This window comes from Barbus barbus (assembly GCF_936440315.1).
Source record: "Barbus barbus genome assembly, chromosome: 10".
In the NCBI taxonomy this organism is placed as follows: domain Eukaryota; kingdom Metazoa; phylum Chordata; class Actinopteri; order Cypriniformes; family Cyprinidae; genus Barbus; species Barbus barbus.
In genome coordinates, this window is record NC_136738.1 from 20,166,175 (window position 1) to 20,184,655 (window position 18,481).

The 18,481-nt window shown below is 37.2% G+C and overlaps 1 protein-coding gene across 1 annotated transcript; it reads left to right on the forward strand.

Annotated features, from left to right (window-relative positions):
* The first annotated feature begins 1,869 nt into the window (after nucleotides 1–1,869).
* On the forward strand, nucleotides 1,870–15,553 carry LOC306876014 (tryptophan--tRNA ligase, mitochondrial-like). The gene is made up of 6 exons (XM_079426903.1): nucleotides 1,870–2,003; nucleotides 9,149–9,406; nucleotides 12,052–12,132; nucleotides 12,719–12,801; nucleotides 12,895–13,013; nucleotides 14,925–15,553. The coding sequence occupies exons 1-6, from the start codon at nucleotides 1,908–1,910 to the stop codon at nucleotides 15,371–15,373; spliced, it is 1,086 nt and encodes a 361-aa protein (XP_079283029.1). The 5' UTR covers nucleotides 1,870–1,907; the 3' UTR covers nucleotides 15,374–15,553.
* Nucleotides 15,554–18,481: the final 2,928 nt, after the last annotated feature.

The following is an 18,481-nucleotide window of genomic DNA, read 5'->3' on the forward strand; positions in this document are numbered from 1 at the left end:
TGTAAGGAAGCAGATTTAAAAAGAGTTGAGAGAAAATAGTTTCTTTAAGCCTTTTGATGTTTTTAAGGTTTATGGGCCTTATTGCCTTGAATAAGCATGAAATAGAATTTCACCCTGTCTATTTTCTAACTAATGTTATTGATCTTATTGTGAACAATATGTAAACTTCTCTCTGGTGATGTATGACAGACTGCAATCACTGTAAGCTCGCATTCAAATCTGCCTCTATCAAAAAACATAGAACCACGTCCCTGTCCTGTGTTTTTCTTTCTTTTGATTCCGTTTCACTCAGATGCTCATAACAATGTGGAAGACGTTATTTGACGCTACTTCCATTACATCAAACTGTAGTAAATTAACTTTTGTGGAGAACATGTATTTCCCAGAATGTATTAGGTGCGCTGAATTTCTTTTAGAAAATTTCTCTTCCTGTCATCCTAATTCAACTTTTTTTGTGAGACAATTTCAATTCAATTTCCAATTTATGAATTAAAAAGGAGGCAATTTTGAGATTCTATAGTGAGTTCCTACAGCAAGTGTTTTTGTACCATTATTTAAATAAATGCATCATGAATGTAACTTCAAAAATGCTTAAATTTTGAGCACATTCTGTTTGTTTTTCGCTACAGTCTATTGAAGTTGTATTTATTTGAATGACCCATTGCTTAAAAAATTAAATGAACTGATATTCTTTTTGTAAAACAAAGGGACCTCAGTAAAGTTGAAGAAGTTATTCATGGACCACACACACTCAAACACAGAGATTAGCCACATATTATTTTCCTAAAGTCTATCACAGTGGGGTGCTGCCAGTTCAGTCTCTGCATACCCACCCTGCTTCGCTCTCTTTCTCTCTCTGTCTCTCCATCCTTCTCTTTCTGTCACACATACTCAGTCACACACACAAAATGTCCAATGTAAGCATACGTGGTTTTTCCAAACACCACAAACTTTTTATTTTTCTGCAGTACATTAAAAGAAGAAATGAAGTGGGGGCTTTAATGAAAAGTTGTAGTAAAACCACCGTTAATATTTCTAGGAATAGAGAGAGAAATATCATCATCATGATATAATGAGAATTCTTCTTCACAGGGGTGCAAAACAATGCAATGCAACTGGGTGGTCAGGAAATAGATGCCAAAGGCACTAACAGCCAACCGAGAGAGCGAGAATCATACAGCATGATGCAAACACAAAGTGAGGTTTTGGTATAGACACTCTGCTTGATCACGGTCTATGTGTTACAGTGCACAGTGCCGCAGGAGACAGTCTTGAATATAGAATATGTGTGTGAATACAACCAGATGCAAAGGTGAGATTAATCAGCTGCAGATGTGGTTAAAGAAGTCTGAAACGCTGCAAAACAGAGAACTGTTTGTACTTTTTTTAAAACATGTGTTAGAAAAACCAGGGGGTCGATAATTACGTAAAATGAAATGCTGGAGTTGGACTGTGATACTTTTTTCTGTCTCAAAACAGTGAGTTTATGTGCCTACAGTACCTTATTTGAGCATAGGTATGTATGTTTTAATAATTAACATAAGTAGGTTGCTCAGGTTAAAGGAAGGATTAAGTGTGTGAGGCTGGTTTTAATGGGAGAGGCAACTTAACTCAGAAGTAAAAAAATATGTTATTGTTTATTTTCAGCTTCTTCTGTGGTAGAATGGCAGCCTCAGGTACCATTCACTTCCTTTGAAGCCTAATGGGAAAAAAAAACTCTTTTATTTATTTGAAATTCCTTAAACGATCTTTTAGAAAATTTTACTATGGTACAACATATTTTTGCAGAGGTGGCAATTTCATGGGCAGTTCCTTCTAAATTAAGCTTAAGCTGCTGCCCTGAGTGTTTGTTTTGTCGGTATGTCCCTTATTGGACACCGTACTCCTGTGTTTATGAATAAGTCAAGATGGCGCTGTCCATGAGGTGTAACGTGAAATCTGTCTTTCGTTATATTCATAAGAGTAATTCCCACAGAAGATTATTTAAAGCTGGGAAAGCGACGGTAAGAAAGTCTTCTCTTTTTACAATTTTGTTATTTGCCAGTTTGGCAGCTTTACGGAGGATCTGTTACATGGATCACCTTCAGTGGAAACCTTCTGTAATACATTGAAAGTATCCGACAGCTGTAATTTTCAATCTAAACACATTAGAGTAACTTAGTCTTTACAGTATTTTCAGATATAGGCTAAGAGAGTGCAAATAACGGCGTTGTTTAAAAAGAGTCTTTGCAATTGCTTGTGACATTGTTGCGAGTGCATAGTTGTTAAAGCTTATTAATGTCAAGAATAGTTTAATTTATTTAGCTGTAACATGCAGTTAAGCATCTTGACGTGGTTATCTGTGAGGAAATTATCCTGGTTCGGCTGTGCTGCAGATTTGTAGCTTTAAAAGGGTGGTGATATATTGTGAGATATAAGTAATATGAAAATTCAGCATTGCCATCACTCAAATTAATTGCATTTTAAACATGGTCAAATAGAAAACGGTTTTAAAACAATTTTAAATTGTAATAATATTTTAATATATGTTATATATATATTTATATATATTTATTATTATTTTTTTTTCAGATTATCTAATTTTATTCTCATTCTGTAAAAAACAACAGTGGAACTGTTTTAGACATGTTTTGCATTGGAGGTTTGAGTTAATGAATTCCATTTATTCCAAAGACTTCAGATAATGAGGTCTGGTGTTTGAATTGCAGGATACAGTATGAAAATTGATATGTAATTCACTTGTAGATTACAGCAGTCTGCAGACTTGATTTTATAAAATATGTCCAGAGAGGAGTAGAACACAATTCTATAAATTTGTCTTCCTTGTGCTGGATGTTCATCATGAAAGTAGCATTACTATTTTCAAGTTAAATCTTGAAAATCATAAAAGAAAAGAATAAAAATGTCGATGACTGTTCTAGACATTTCTTACAGGACAGTCCTTGCCTCCGTGGCTTGGCATATAAATTCTGGAGAATATGCTTTTTAATCAGATTTCTTCACTTTTGCTAAACAATATTCGTATGATTACTACACAGCTACACAGATTGCCTTACTTTTTTATTGCAATATGTTTAAGCATTTGAATTTTACTGTGTAGATATGTAATTTGCCAATAGACAGAAATGTTCTTGGAATATTTTAATGCTTATGGAAATGGGCATGTGACATAGAACATTTCTAGAATAACTTGTTATTATTAATATAACTATTTTATTAAAAAATTAAACCTTTTATATTTGGATTATCTTGTTGCAAAGCTCACCTGCTCATTCTTGCTCAATTAGCCATGTCTCCCTGTTATAAACCATCCTAAAATGACACTGTTTATAACAGCCATCACAGCCCTTTATACAGAATGAAATTCTGGCTTTTAAAGTGAACCAGAATATGTACAGAAACTGTTAATTAACAGTGCAATTCCCTGAGTGCATGTAATGCTAAGTGGACCTGAGCACAGTAAATTATAATTAGTGAGCCTTTTACAGAGCATAGGAAGCCCCACCGCCTTGACTTGATTGACAACCCGGTTTTATTTGATGGCTTCAGCACACTTTCCGTGTAGGAATGTGCGTCCACCGCTGGCAGCCAGTCTCTGTTTTGTTAACTACAGGCAGTGTGTCATTTGGGACGCTAAAGTGCAGAGTGCTGCGACTGTGGGAGTGAGGTTAGAGAAAGACGTCAAAACCATCCCAGCAGTCCTTTATTACCAGCAACAACATTTGAAATGAGGTGTTGGTTTTCATTTGTTTTAATTTTCTCCAAATGTCAGGCACTGTGTGCTAATCTGGACGTGCTCAATGCTGCTAGGTGTGATGTACGTCAAAACATGGAGCATATTTTTTTGGCAAAGAAAGGGTTATGAAAAGTCATTTAGCTGCAGTGTGAAAAGATGAGCACAGATTTTTCTGTCCAAGTATAAGTGAGAGGGAAATTTGACCTAATGAAATCCATGCCTATAAATAAATATTATTTATGAAACGTGTCAAATAGTGGATAAAATGAGCATGTTAGGTGCTTAGATTTTCTCACCACCAAAACCAGCGAGATTCAGTGAGCAAATGCAAAATAAATTCAGCATTAACCTTTCACTCTGTGTTGAAAACTCTTGTTCTGTTTCTGGAGCTGTTGAAATACCCCTGTTGTGTAAGTGTTTTACGCAGTTGTTTAGACAATAAAACTCATGTCAGTTTTAAGCTTTTGTTCCGATCACATCCTGAAACTTCCCTGATTATCCTTCCATACGTTGCAGCTTGAGGCAGCAGGATGCAGTGGGCCCTCGCTCCAAGCTGCGTTATAAAACATGACGCTCCCTATCCGGCCCTTAATCGCCTGTGGTCTTAATGGCTGATATCAGTCATCTCAGCCTCGTGTTGCACAAAAAGGAAACGGCTCTTAATTCTCCTTCAGGTCTAAATGCTCTAACTCTCATGTCAGCTAAAACCATTACTCCCAGAGCCGCCCAGAGAGGAAACCGTAGGAAAGCAGGCACACATGAGCCTGATTGTATTTATTAATTAGACGATTTGTTTTTACATGTCAGCTAAGCACTTTATTTCACACTCCGCTGTGTAATTCGGTTCATCATTCTGAAGCATGAACGTAATAAATGCTAAATAACTCCTCCAGACCCCTCAAGCGCTCATCATTTTTTGGATAATTTAGTGTATTTTGGCTCTAAATTCCTGTAGAGTAATGCTGCGCTGTGAAAAATAGTTTTTCAAGTTAATAAATAATTGGAGCATGTTTTGGGAGAAAATGTTATTTAGAATTTTGTATTTAATTCAATGTGTTTGTGACGTTTACTAGCAGTTTCTGAGTGAATATTGTTTTAAAGTAAATCCTATCAATATTTTTTCATTGTGGAGTTTTGCCCCATACCTTGTTGATTTACGGTTACCGAAAATCTGACGTAGTTAATTGAATTGCACCCACTATCTGGTGTCGAGCTTCTGGGTTCTGCTCAAACCGACAGTCAGCGCTGGAGGAAATTAGAGGGAACAAGGAAAAAACTCTGGCTCAGGACTTCCTAAGTGTTACCATAATTACACATTGATAAATTTATGAGGTGTGTGCAGGTTATTTCTGGTTCGTTGTGACTTTTATGTGTTTAATTTGTCATTAGTAGGCTAGCGCCTACATTTTTTTCCTGTAGAGGCTCAAAAGGGAAAAAGCAGAAGTGGCTTTGTCCTTTATTTGCTTAGTGTAGTTTATATAGAGTGTCCAAATATCGCAATATAATCCATGCCTGACATTTATCATTCTGCGTGCCAGGCGTTGGGTTTTGGTTTGAGATTTCAGCAGGCTTTTCTGTGCAGCTTGCAAATAATTATATTTCATGTCAGACTAAGCGTAACCTATCTTTTAATATGTAATGCGATCAGCAGAGGGAGGATTGCAGTGAAACAAAAGCGATTGGTCCTAAACGGTTCAGGGTTTGGCCTCCAAGCCGCAGTCCGTAGTGGAGCGGCTGTCCCGTCCTGGTTATTTTTGGAGCACGGTGCGGCCCTTTCTGCTGGGAGCGCTGTTTTTGAAGGGACTCCAGCCCCATTAATCAGTCCAGAGACCCCACGGTGTGAGAGGGCCCCCAGCCCTGGCTCTCTACACTGCGTGTTTCTGTTCCTCTCCCTGCGCTCTCCACACAGTGTGAAGCGTAGAGGAACCTCATCAATCTCACCTGTCTGAAACGTCAACCGCAGATTTAATCAAACGCTCCTTCTCCTGCCCCCTGCCACCTCCTGTACGCCACCCTCCTCCCCACAAATACCTCTTCTTTTGCTCTGTCTCCTGCTCATTCTTTCACTGCTTTTTTGGCATTGTCACTCACGCTTTCTCTAATGTGTTTTCCCCTCAAATCGGGTCTCGTTCCTGTTTTATTTTCGGCCGTTCGCACTTCGCTTCAAGCTAAGTGTGTTTCGGTACGGCAAAAACACACATTCCCCACCGTCTCGGGCAGGGGAAGGTGCATAAAAATGATTTTCTGTTCTATACTTTACCAAAGCAGGGCTTTGTTGGTAGCCCAGCGGAGAGTGGCAGGATTAAGGCATGTGTTTCTGCTGTTCAGCGTGATGTCTGTTAATAGGGTGAGTGAGGCGATGCTGATAGACACCGTAACAGTAGGTTCTGTGTGTCTGAAACTTAGTGGGGGACAAATGGACTGGGGCGGGAGGGTCAGAGGTGCCGTTCAGAACTGGCCTCATGCTCCCTCTCTGATATCAGCTCCTGTGGAGAGCTTCTCCACATTTACTGAGCTGCTGATGCTTTCCTGCAGAACCATAAAGGGGTGGTGAAAGGCAGTGTTGGAATTGGCATGCAAAGATGGCCGTCTCTGCCAGGATGTTCCAGGAGTTCAGCTATGGATGGCTCTATAGGGTCCTTATCGTTTCTTTGTGTATAGTACTGATTTTGAGTTTAAAGAGCTCAAATCGGAGAACTTTAAATCTGAATGGCCAGTTGTAATTACATGCTCAAATTTACATTGGACATCAAGTGGAGACCCCATGCTGTGCATAAATGTGTAAATAGAAATGTCCCTTAAATGAAACATTGAAATTATTCATTCATTGTTATTTATTTAGTCTTTTACGTGGTTTGTGGATGTCTGCCTAATTTAGCTGGCTTTTACCAAGTGACAGATAAAAGATATGAAAAGTGTTTTAGAAGCTGATAAGTTAATTATATTAGTTGCATGTTATCATTTGCATTTATCATTGTTTGTTTTTTCTCTGCTCTGTGACCCCATCTGAAAACCACTGGCTTAAAAAAACATAATTTCTCACAACAAATCCTGTCTGAGCATGGCATTTTTCAAAATGTAAGATATGGTTTTCACATATAATATGTTTGCAATGAAGATTTAAGTGTTGTTAAGTGTTGTCTTATGGTAGCCCTGGAGCTGAATTTTACATAGCCTAGCTTCTGTTTTTCCATAACTGTATTGCAATATTTTCACTTTGTTGATACAAAAGGGTCAGTCCATCTTAAATGATCAAATGGAGGTTGCTTGACCTTTTTAAAGTTGTTTTTAAAGTAAATTGAGCACCTCTTTTTATTTAAAGCACCTCTTGAGATGCAATGATCTGAACTCTTAACCTCCATGTATTTAGTTGTTTCTAGACTTACTTAATCCTACACCAACTGGAACACACACAGATAGTTTTACAATTAAATACTCCTACAAAGTGCCTACATGAGTGTAAGAACAGGGATTGTAATTGTACTGTGTAACTCTATCAGCTTGTGCACACACACATGCGGTTTAATGTCTACTCCATATGGTAGACCAGGAGGAATTTTTTTGCTACTTTCCTGCACTGTGGTACAACAGTGTTGCGTTTGTCAGTGTAAAACATTAGGAGAGAAGTTGCTGCTCCTGCCAGGTGTCATCAAGAAGTAGTTTGTGCTGGTGGGACAGCTGAGGAGAGCGAGCATGTCCCAGTGAATCTGAGTAAAAGAAAAACTGAGCGATTAATGCAGGTGAGAATGGAAGAGTGTTGTATGTCATTATTTAATTAGTAAAATAAAGGATTTTATTTCACTTTATACATTAACATGGATGCTGTCTAACATCTGTGTGTGACATAAGCATCGCTTATTCTTCACACATTTGCTTTTACAATTTAGGACCTCAAGGCTTGTATATTTGAGATTATTTTATGAAATCAAATTTACATTTGAAAACATAGGCCTTTTCATTTGACTTTAGACTAAATAGGGAAGTAAAAAAGGTGTATGTATTTTTTGTATTTTTTATGGCATCAACACAGCGAAATAAACCCTCATGTGTATAAACATAGAACATATAAATTAAACATAAAGATTTTGGATTTACTGTATTATGTAACTGATTAGGAAATGTCCCTATCGATGTTAAAACCATAGCTGCACCTTAATAAATAATGAAGAATGACATTGAAATGGGTACTTCTAAGGTTACTATATAATGTACCTCCTGAAAAAAATTCCCCCATCATCACGCCAGCCGCCAAAAAAATTTATGTAAAAAATCTGATTTTTCAGACATTCCTTCTTGTCGGTAGATGGGAGGTGCGATAGGTTGATTATTCCTTCGGTAGTTGGGCCTAGTGTTGTTTCAGCTTATGTGTCATTGTCTCAAATGACACTATTACCATGTCTGGATGGTTAATGATTGGCCGGAGGGGAAGAGGGGAACGACGCAAGGTGAGAACACACATGAACCAGGCTCCGTTCTGCCCCAAATCACTTCTGACACCTCAGAGAGGCCCTGTGCATTCGGGCCACTGCACTGCAATTACTCACCCGGTAATGGCATAAATAGCCTGCTCCTTTCCTTTAACTAGCTAATGACTTTGGATCAGTGATTCTGTTCCCCTAGCTATAGGCTTCCCTGAAGCCAGACTGATTTCAGATCAGCCATAGATCTCAGATTATATATGGGCCCCAAAGTAAATCACCTCATACATACCCATGTAGGTGTTCACGGCTCTTTTCATGTAAGTGTGTTTTCCCCGCTTTGAATGTTTTTATGTTGCAAAGTTAACCTTTTTATGAAGTACAAATATTATTTGGCAGTTTAAGTAAGTTGTTTGGAAGTTGATGTATGGAAATGGACGTTTGGAAGTTTTGCATCTGAAGTCTCGGCCTGCTAGTAACACATTTCTACAGCAGTCAGCAGGCATGAATCTCTCTCTCTCTATTTTTTTTATTTTTTATAAAGACTAAGTAGTAGTGGGCTTTCTTCTCAGTCTAAACATCTAAAAATTACCCCTTTGTTTTATTCTTCTCAATCTTTAATATACTTTATAGGTTTATAGCATTGCACTGCTTTCTTCTGTTGCTGTTTTGTGCAAGACCACTACTGTGATTGTTATTCCACGACTGTATCACTCTTAAAAGCTGCTATTGGCTGGCTGTGAACTGTGGAGTGTTTTCATTGGCTATGGAGAAGTTCCGCTCTAGCACTCTCTCACCCGGTAGGGTGCTGTGTTAGTGTGAAACGTGCCTTGGATTTATCGCTTTGATAACATTCATAAAACTGCGTAGGGCGTCTCCTTTCTGGCTGTATGCACACCACCAACTTTCTTTTCACGTTTATGCCCTCCTTTGTTTGAATATTTGTCTTTCTTTTAAAAAGGTTTTGTCTCGAACCTTTCTCTTTTTCTTTAAGAGCCTCCCTAAAGCACAGGTTTTCTCAGGAATCCAGCCCACAGGTGTCCCTCACTTGGGGAATTATCTGGGAGCTCTAGAGAGCTGGGTGGCCCTGCAGGACAAGTACAGTACAGTCATGTACAGCATCGTAGACCTTCATTCCATCACCCAGCCTCAGGACCCTCAGATGCTCCGAGAAAACATCCTGGACATGGCCGCCAGTCTGTTGGCCTGTGGCATAGACCCGACTCGCTCCATCCTTTTCCAGCAGTCTCAAGTGAGTTCTGCTTTGAAGACTTTCTTTAAAGTATGCAACATATTAAATAACCTTAATTATGGATTGCAAATATGAATATTAGGTCATCATTTACTCACATTCATCATGTTATTCCAAACCTGTATGACCTTCTTTCTTCTGCTGAACTCACAAGAAACTTTTAATGAACTGTTTTTGGTCACACAATGAAAGTTAGTGGGGTCCAAAGCAACACTTTCATTGAGGACAAAAAAAAAATAATTTTTGTCTTCCATATCAGAAAGAGAGTAATGCAGGTTTAGGATGACATGATGGTGAGTAAATGATGAATTCTCATTTTGGGTTTCATTTTGAATTTTCATTTTGGGTTGAACTATCCCAAAATCCTATTAGTATTATAGTTTTAAAGTGTGCACATCTTATTCAACCTTTCTGCCTAAACAATGTCAAAAAAATGTCAAAGGCACCTTTCAAATAACTTCATAAGTCTCATTCTAAATAAGCGTCCGGTTGTTTTATTGGGCTGAACTGCTGGCAGTAAGCTAAAACATATTTTCCATTGCCAAATATTTATTTAATGGAGGCTAGCTTTAAATGCTTATTTTACCAAACCGATTCCTATCTCTACAAATTCTCAGGATGGGGAAAACACAGATTCATTTTCATGGTTCACTTCAAAGCAACCACATGAAGCAGAAAGAGGAGGATAATAATAGATTTTACTGTACGCAGCAACTCGCTAGCCATCCGGCACATTTTCTCTTGAATTGAGCAACTTTTGAAGGGTAACTATAATAAGTGTGGACATGTTCTTCCTCTCAGCCACCTGATATGTTTTCAACTGTGTGTGTTGTGTAGAAGAGTGTAAGTGCGTCAGGATTTTGTGTGTTTTCTCACTGAAACTTTACAGCGAGCATGTGAAAACCTGCACACACACACACACACACTCCCCTGATTTTATTCCATTTTAACTTCATGCCACATATCTTGGCAGGACTGAAGACCTCCCATCGAACATACGAGCTCAAGACTGTTCCACATGTTAAAATAATACCCTGGCCCAAGGAAAACACTTACAAGGAAAACCCAAGGAAAGCACCTAACCCTAACTTCATTTAAAAAATGGTGAATCAATCGGATCTTAAGTATAGTGCTTCGTGTTATAGCTGTATGTGTGTTTGGGACGTATAGCACTATAAACCCTTTTACCAGAATAACTTCTCCACACAACAGAGAGATTTATATGTACGTTTCTGGCAGACTCGCGTAATTGAACTGTCTGCCTATATATAAACAAATATGACCCTTTTTCACACTCTGGACTTCCTTTTAAATTTCTTTTCACGTATGTGTTTGAGGAATAATCAGTTTAGATTTAATGCTCTATTGCTTCACTTACTATTTCTGTGTCTCAGTTGATTGCACAAATCTGACATATGAAGTCATCTAAGATATCCACCACCACTATATCAGATTTTCTGCCGTGATCCCACAGTCATCTTCATATCCGCTGTCTTACCCTAACATGTAGATTAGCTAGCTGTAATAAATATCTCTTTCAGCGCTGTGCCATAAAATCATATTTTATGTTCGTTCCTCTCTGGGTTTACGTCAGATGCTTCAGAATCCTTTTGTGAGTATGAGAGATGGCGGCCGTGTCGCCAGCACTCATAAAGTTTAATTTTCTGAAGCAGAACGATTTTGAGGAGTGTTTCTCTTTTGAGTGTGTCTGAGTGCTTGCACACTCTCTTGGGAACTGTGCAGATTTCACAATGCCAAGCAAATGAGCTCTTTCACATGATTTTGTAACAAGAGAAGGACTAGTTTGAGCACTTGTGATAAAGTATGGATGTAGAAAGGCCTTCATACTGTGCCACTGTGCACCTGTTGGGAGGTGAGGAATATCTTGTTCTCTTCACTGCCACACAGGGGCGCTATGAAGATGCCTAGTTTGATGCCTGTATAGTGCTGTCACTCTGCAAATCAAGAGTAATGATAATTCGGTGGCGTGATGGTAATATATAAGTGTATAAAAAAAGAGAAACAATAGTTTAGTTTTTTAATGGTGTGCCAAGTTCTTAGAAATGTATTTTTTGACTTCATGTTGATCATGTTGTAGCTATAATGTAAAAAGTAATAGCATATTAATATACATCTTTCATTACTCTCAAAATAAAAAAGATGTTTAATAGACTTCTCAAGGCAAACAGGATATTGTTTTTGCAATTATCATGAATTATTAATTACGAAATATAATTATGATAAATATCAGTTTTGGGAAAGTTACACTGAATTTTACAGTCTAAACTTTCCATGTCATGAAAACATCAAATTATCTGAAGAGACATTAATCTTGACACATTTATGAAGGTATCCAGGGGTTTGCATATGCTCATGTTTCTGTATGTTTGTCGCACCAAATTTAATTTATTGGACAAAGGATTTTCAAATGATTCGTTAGTTTGTTAAAAAAAAGATACCGTCGAAATGAATTTTAAATTCAGAAATTATAAACATACTCATCATAGAAAATGTGTGTTCAATGCATTGCGTGTATTAACTGTACTTTTAATATATTTCGGAATTTATATAAATGAAAGATAAATGAAATGAGTACGATTACATGTTTTTTTTTCTGACAATGTAATCATATAATTACTCTGCAGGTCTCAGAACATGCTGAGCTCTCATGGATCCTAGGCTGCCTTACCAGCATGCCTCGTTTACGGCACCTGCCTCAGTGGAAGGTAATTACAGCACATTTGTTTTTGCTGGGCTTTATCTGCTTGTGAGAGCATGTTAAATAAAACGACACATGATATATTAGAGCCCTCTAGAAGATGGTAACATGCCAGTCTAAATGCTCAGGCCTCCCTCCTCTGTTTGCTGTCCATGTGGCACAACGACAGGCTTTTCCTGTGCCGGTCATGAGGGCGGGCGGACCTGGCAGGGAGAGACAGGGCTTGATAATGACTGTGATTCACCCAGAGAGGACAACCCTTTTATATTGCTGCTGACGGGGAGCTCGGCCAGAAGCCTCCCACCGCTGCAGGGAAAACACCTAGCTGTTTACTCAACAGCTGAGTGCATGTGAAACGTGGCGGAAAGTGGCCTTTGGATGCTGTCTGTGCACGTTAATGTGGCAAAACTTCTTCATTCAGCCGATGTGGGAAACTGAGAAAGGGCTTGGTGTTAGACCTCATTGTAATAAGAAAACAAATAGACTGTTGCAGCCAGATGTAATGAAAGGTGCTTCAGATTTATTTCAAACTTTCCTCTCCATCCGTCCGTCTGTCTGTCCAGCAGTAAATCCTCCGTTTCTTTTCCTTACAGATGAAGAGTAAGCAGAAGAATGAAGGCAGTGTGGGGCTTTATATGTACCCAGTGTTACAAGCAGCAGACGTTCTGCTCTACAAGTACGGCCGGCTGTGCTCTTCATGTGTTTTATTCTTAGTGTGGTTATATTCCCAGCTTTGTGTTTGAGTGAGAGTGATGTTATTGTTGTGCAGATCCACACATGTGCCAGTAGGGGAGGACCAGATCCAGCATTTGGAGCTCGCCCAGGACTTGGCCCGCATCTTTAACAACCAGTATGGAGAGTTCTTCCCAGAGCCTTGTGCCCTGCTCAGTATGTTTGGGAGTTTTCATTTTTACCTCATAACTTCCCGTTTTAATCAAGCTGTTTTTCTCATAAAGATTCAAACCCTGAAAAGTGGAAAAGTAAGACAAATTACTCTGTCATTCACCGAACACACAAATGAATCGGTGCTCTCAAGTGTCTTCTCCAGCTCCCTGCTTTCCTCGCTGTATGTTACACACACACGCACAACAGCGTACCCTTGCACAAAAAGTCGTGCGCACACATGGCTGGCACGTTGAATCGTCAGTTTGAGCTTCAGTCTTTCATTCACTGTAATTATCGCCATCATAAAAGCACAGTATGAAACCAGTCATGTGTGCGATGGCGCTTTGATTAAAGGAGTGTTCTCTTCCTCCTCTATCTGAGTGATGGGGTGATAATGGATTTGGGGGGTTTCCCTATAGTGACTTCACAAAGACCGGTTCACATCGCTCTTCTTACATGTGAAGGAAGACTGCGCCTGCATCCTAGAAACCAAACAATATCTGTTGCCCTGAAACCAAATCAAAGACCGTTAGAACCCATCTGTGTTGTAATTCCACAAAGAACTAATATTAAACTAATATTAACCCAGTTGCTTTCCTGAGATTCTTAATTTCAATCTGATTAGTGTGCAACCAGTGGTCGCTATATGTAATGCTAATTTATTGAAATGTATCTTATACAAAGTTAAAATTATCTTATAAAATTGCATCCTACAATTACTTTTGTAATGAAATGTTTAGGCAGTATTGTAAAGGAAGCTTTTCAAAAAAATTAATATTAAATGGCATGTTTCCTGCACCGCTTTTTGGCAGTGGTGGAAATGAGCCGGTTCATTTGGTGAACAGTTTAAAAAAAAGAAAAAAAAGACATTCTTTACTGAACTAAATCGATCAGAGTACATTTGACTCCTATTTTGTGTCAGTAACTTACTGGTATTAATATGCCATATTATATAGTTTTTGTGGGATACTCACCAAGGGTCCATTTATTTGTTCAAAAATACAGTAAAATAAAGTGACATTTTACTATTTAAAATAACTGTTTTCTATTTTAATATATTTTAAAATGTAATTTGTTCCTTTGTTGGAAAAGTGGAATTTTCAACAGTCATTATTCTAGTCTTCACTGTCACATGATCATTTAGAAATTATTATATTATTCTTTATTATTCTTCACCTCTTTAATTATCATTCTTATTAATATCAGTGCTTGAAAAAGATGTGCTGCATCTTATATATATATATATATATATATATATATATATATATATATATATATATATATATATATATATATTTAAATATTTGTAATTTTCTAAACGGCATTTTTTTTTTAATAGAATTTTGTAACATTGTAAAACTCTTTACTGTCACTTTTGATCAATTTAAATGTCCTTGTTGAGTAAATCATTATTTTAACACTTTATTTATGTGACCCTGGACCACAAAACCAGTCTGAAGTCGCTGGGGTATATTTGTAGCACTAGCCAAAAATACATTGTATGGGTCAAAATTATATTTTTCTTTTATGCCAAAAATCATTAGGATATTAAATAAAGATCATGTTCCATTAAGATATTTTGTAAATTTACTACCGTAAATATATCAAAACATAATTTTTGATTAGTAATATGCTTGGCTAAGAACTTCATTTGGACTACTTTAAGGCAATTTTCTCAATATTTTTTTTTTTTGAGATGTTCAAATAGTTGTATCTCAGTCAAATATTGTCATATCCAGGGTCACATAGTTAACTATTACCTGTACATGAATGTATATATATAATATTGTAATTATATATTTTATTATATTATAGTTAACTATTAACTATTTTAATGGAAGTGAATAGGAAACTATAGGAAATATTCACTCACGCAGATGAAATTTTGAAATTTTCCTGCTTTTTAACTCTCAGGTGGCACTCGAAAGGTGAAATCTCTGAGGGATCCATCTTCTAAGATGTCCAAGTCAGACCCCCAAAAGTTAGCTACAGTCTTCCTGACCGATACGCCTGATGACATTGTCCTTAAGATTCGCAGAGCTGTGACTGACTTCACTTCTGAAGTGACTTATGAGCCCGAGAGTCGGCCCGGTGTATCAAACCTAGTCTCCATGCACGCAGCTGTGTCTGGACAGAGCATGGAGGAGGTGGTCAGACTGGCTGAAGGTATGGACACTGGACAATACAAGAATGTGGTGGCCGAGGCTATTGTACAGAAGCTGCAACCTATTCGACTGGAGATCCAAAGACTGAGGGCCGACAGAGGCCATCTCGAGAGTCTGTTAGCCAAAGGAGCAGAGAAAGCTCGCAGCCTCGCAGCTCCCGTGATGACTGAAGTCAGAAAACTGGTGGGCTTCTATTAAGGATTTATAAACTGTGAAATGCAATGAACTCTTCTTTGTCTGTGTTAGATTCATTCAGTTTACTAGTGAAAACTTGGTAAGTAAATTACACCACTGTCACAGATTACCCATATGTTTTGTTTGCTTTCATCTTGTATTTTTGTCCATTTTTTTTTATACAAATAAATAATTTTCTTTTTATTTATTGTCATATGAATAACATTAGTTCAAAACCCTTTTCAGTCTCACATGTGCCTCAACAAACACATGCTGTGCAGGAGAAACTGCAAGTCCAACTCCAAGTCTGTTCAAGGCCGACATAGTATGCACATATGCACCTCATACATGTACTATGCACGAATGGAGTGATGGAACAATTTGTGCTTGTGTAAGGATAATGTTTTAATGTATTGTGCTGTTTTTTTTCCTTGTAAGAAAGTATCTGTGAAGAGGTGGCAAGATTGTCTGTCCATTTGGCAAAGAAAAATGATAAGGCAGGGCAACTAAATTCCATGCATTACCAGAATTCAGAGTTGATGCATTTAGTCTAATTATTATGTTACACAAGACTTTATACCCATTTATTCCTGAAAACAACAAAAAAGGAATGCAACACATAAATACACTTAATATGCTCCTGGCTACTTTTTTCTTTAAAAAACTCTCAGGCTCAGTGTATTATGGAAAATTCTCAAAAAATAAAATAAAAAGCTTATGTACCTAAAATATAAAAGATACATAGACCAGAATTTATTTGTTGTTATATAATTAAAATTAGTTATTCCAATTTTCAATTGGAAAGAATTTCAAATCCTTCGTCTGACGTCTTACATTCACTTAAAAAAAAAACATTTCCTGTTTTATGACTTCAGCTTTATAAACTTATTTTCTCTGAAATAATTCTAAAAGAAGTCATCATAAATCATGAAATGAGAAAACATCAACTAATTTTCTCTGATTCTTTAAACTGCAATTGAAAAGGTTTCCAGCGTCATGTGCTGCACAAACATGCATTATTCTCCAAGCTGTGTTGTGAATTTAAGGATATATGGGAGGATTAGGTGGGAAGTTTATTCATTCCACGGGGCAATTAGTGACCAGTCCAGCAAAATGAATCGTTTGTTTAGAGCAGCTTTTTTCGCTCTCTCTAATGTATGCTGACGGAATGGCGAGGAGCAGTCACTTGTTATTGGACAGTATTTCACCTTACTCTTCGCTTTGATCTGTCGTTTGATCTGTCGTTCCCTTGTTCGAATGCGCTATTTTTAGCAGATGAGGTTTGCGCCAGGTTTGTACCGTTGGTATAGATTTCATATGTGCTGCAAAATAGAAATAGGCTAATAGCATAAGTGCAAGCATGCTTACTTGGCAATATTGGGAGAAAAAAAATGAGTAAAATAACAAAATGTGTCCGACGTTTTGGTGTTTTATCATAACAATCCATAGACAGTGTGCTGCTAATCGAATGCAGCGCTCGTGATACCAAGCGATGCGCGGTCAAGTGTGTGAGTTAGTTGGGTAATGGCTCATGTGATGGGAATGTTGCGAGCCCTTGAGCTCTTTTTCTGAGGGCAGGGGTCAGCCTTTTTTTCTCTCTGATTAAGCGTTAATAATCATCAAACTATACTACATTCAGCGACGAAGCAATGGAACTGCTGTCAAACCGACTTAATTAACATTTCCTTGGGAAAAGGATCCCGTGTGTTTGGGAAAAGTTAATTCCAGCGAGAGTAAAGCGGAGTCCGTATAATGAGACTTACCGCGAATCTTCCTTGAGACCCCCAGTCTGTCCATTTATAATTAGACTAAAAACAATGTTTATTTGTTAAATATTTATATTTTGATGAGGCATTCTGCGTGTAGCCAAACTATTTTATCCACACTTTATTTGGGCTAATAAGAGCATCTTCACTAATAAATCAGCAAACAATTAAATAGCCTAAATAAGATATGGACAAGGAAAATTTTCTGTTTTCAGAATAACGCACGATAAGAACTATAGCCTACTAATATATAATTGCAATCACTGAAAACTAAACAAAAAGGTTTTGAGTATAGGCTACGTTTCGAATGGAAATCAGGATTTCACCGATAAAACGGGTTAAACTTCAGTAAGCTGCAGAGTAAATCAGCTCATTAGTTGCCTAAATTATATGCGCTTCATATCCAGTTCAACAAATTTGATAAATAAAATAAATGCATTAAATTAAAATGATTGACGTAATAAAAGATAAATATCTAAATCACTTACAGGAAAAACCTCAAACAGGGTTTATATTCTACTTTAATAGAGGGAGGCTCCACTATGTATTTCTGCTTTTTATTAGGCTACATCAGCCACTCGCCCTAAGGAATCAAAGCCTAAACATTGAAAGTCTTTTTGTACGTTTCTTTATAGTACATTTCTTCTAAATTGCTTTATAATTTCTCTGTACATAGACGTTTTTCGTGTTTTACTTTGAAATCATATTTTTAAATAATTATTAACGTTATTAAATATTTATTGACTTGTTTCTAATGCTTTATTCAATCGGCTTCACAGTTTATTATTTTGTCGTTATTTTATTGTTTTATTATTTTGCTGTTTGCCGGGAATTAAACTTTAATGTTCTTTATTTTGTTCTACACGATGAGCAAAACATTATAAATAAGCTAAATATTAATCAATTTAGCATAGTCATTGTTTGAGCACTTACCAGTTTTAGTAGGCCTACCCTAATATTTAATATCAATATAGCAATATGTTGTTAATTGCTTGGTAACCATCTTGATTAAAAAGCATCAAACAATTAGCATTGATTTTAATGCCCTAGCTATTTAATATTTTGTAAATAAAGATTCTCACGTTAACGTGCCATTTATCCTATTACTTTTACATTATTATATTACACTACGATAAGAAAACTTCAGTTTTCCAATTTCATTCCAATGTGAACCAACAACAGATTCCGGGAGCCAACAGAACTCGTGTTAATATGCTCTTGACACTTTTATATGAAGCTTAATTACAACAGTATTCCATCTCTGCAAATTACATTGAAAGCCTTCACATGCACTCACTTCTTTTCAGTAATTGATTACAGTGAAATTTAACATTTGGTTAACAGTGAAAGTAGGCTATTGGTGCTT

Coding starts and splice junctions, on each gene's coding strand:
- LOC306876014 (XM_079426903.1), top strand. CDS start 1,908: ATGGCGCTGTCCATGAGGTGTAACGTGAAATCTGTCTTTCGTTATATT. Junction 9,407..12,051: donor TCCTTTTCCAGCAGTCTCAA/GTGAGTTCTGCT, acceptor ATTACTCTGCAG/GTCTCAGAACATGCTGAGCT. Junction 12,802..12,894: donor GCAGACGTTCTGCTCTACAA/GTACGGCCGGCT, acceptor ATTGTTGTGCAG/ATCCACACATGTGCCAGTAG.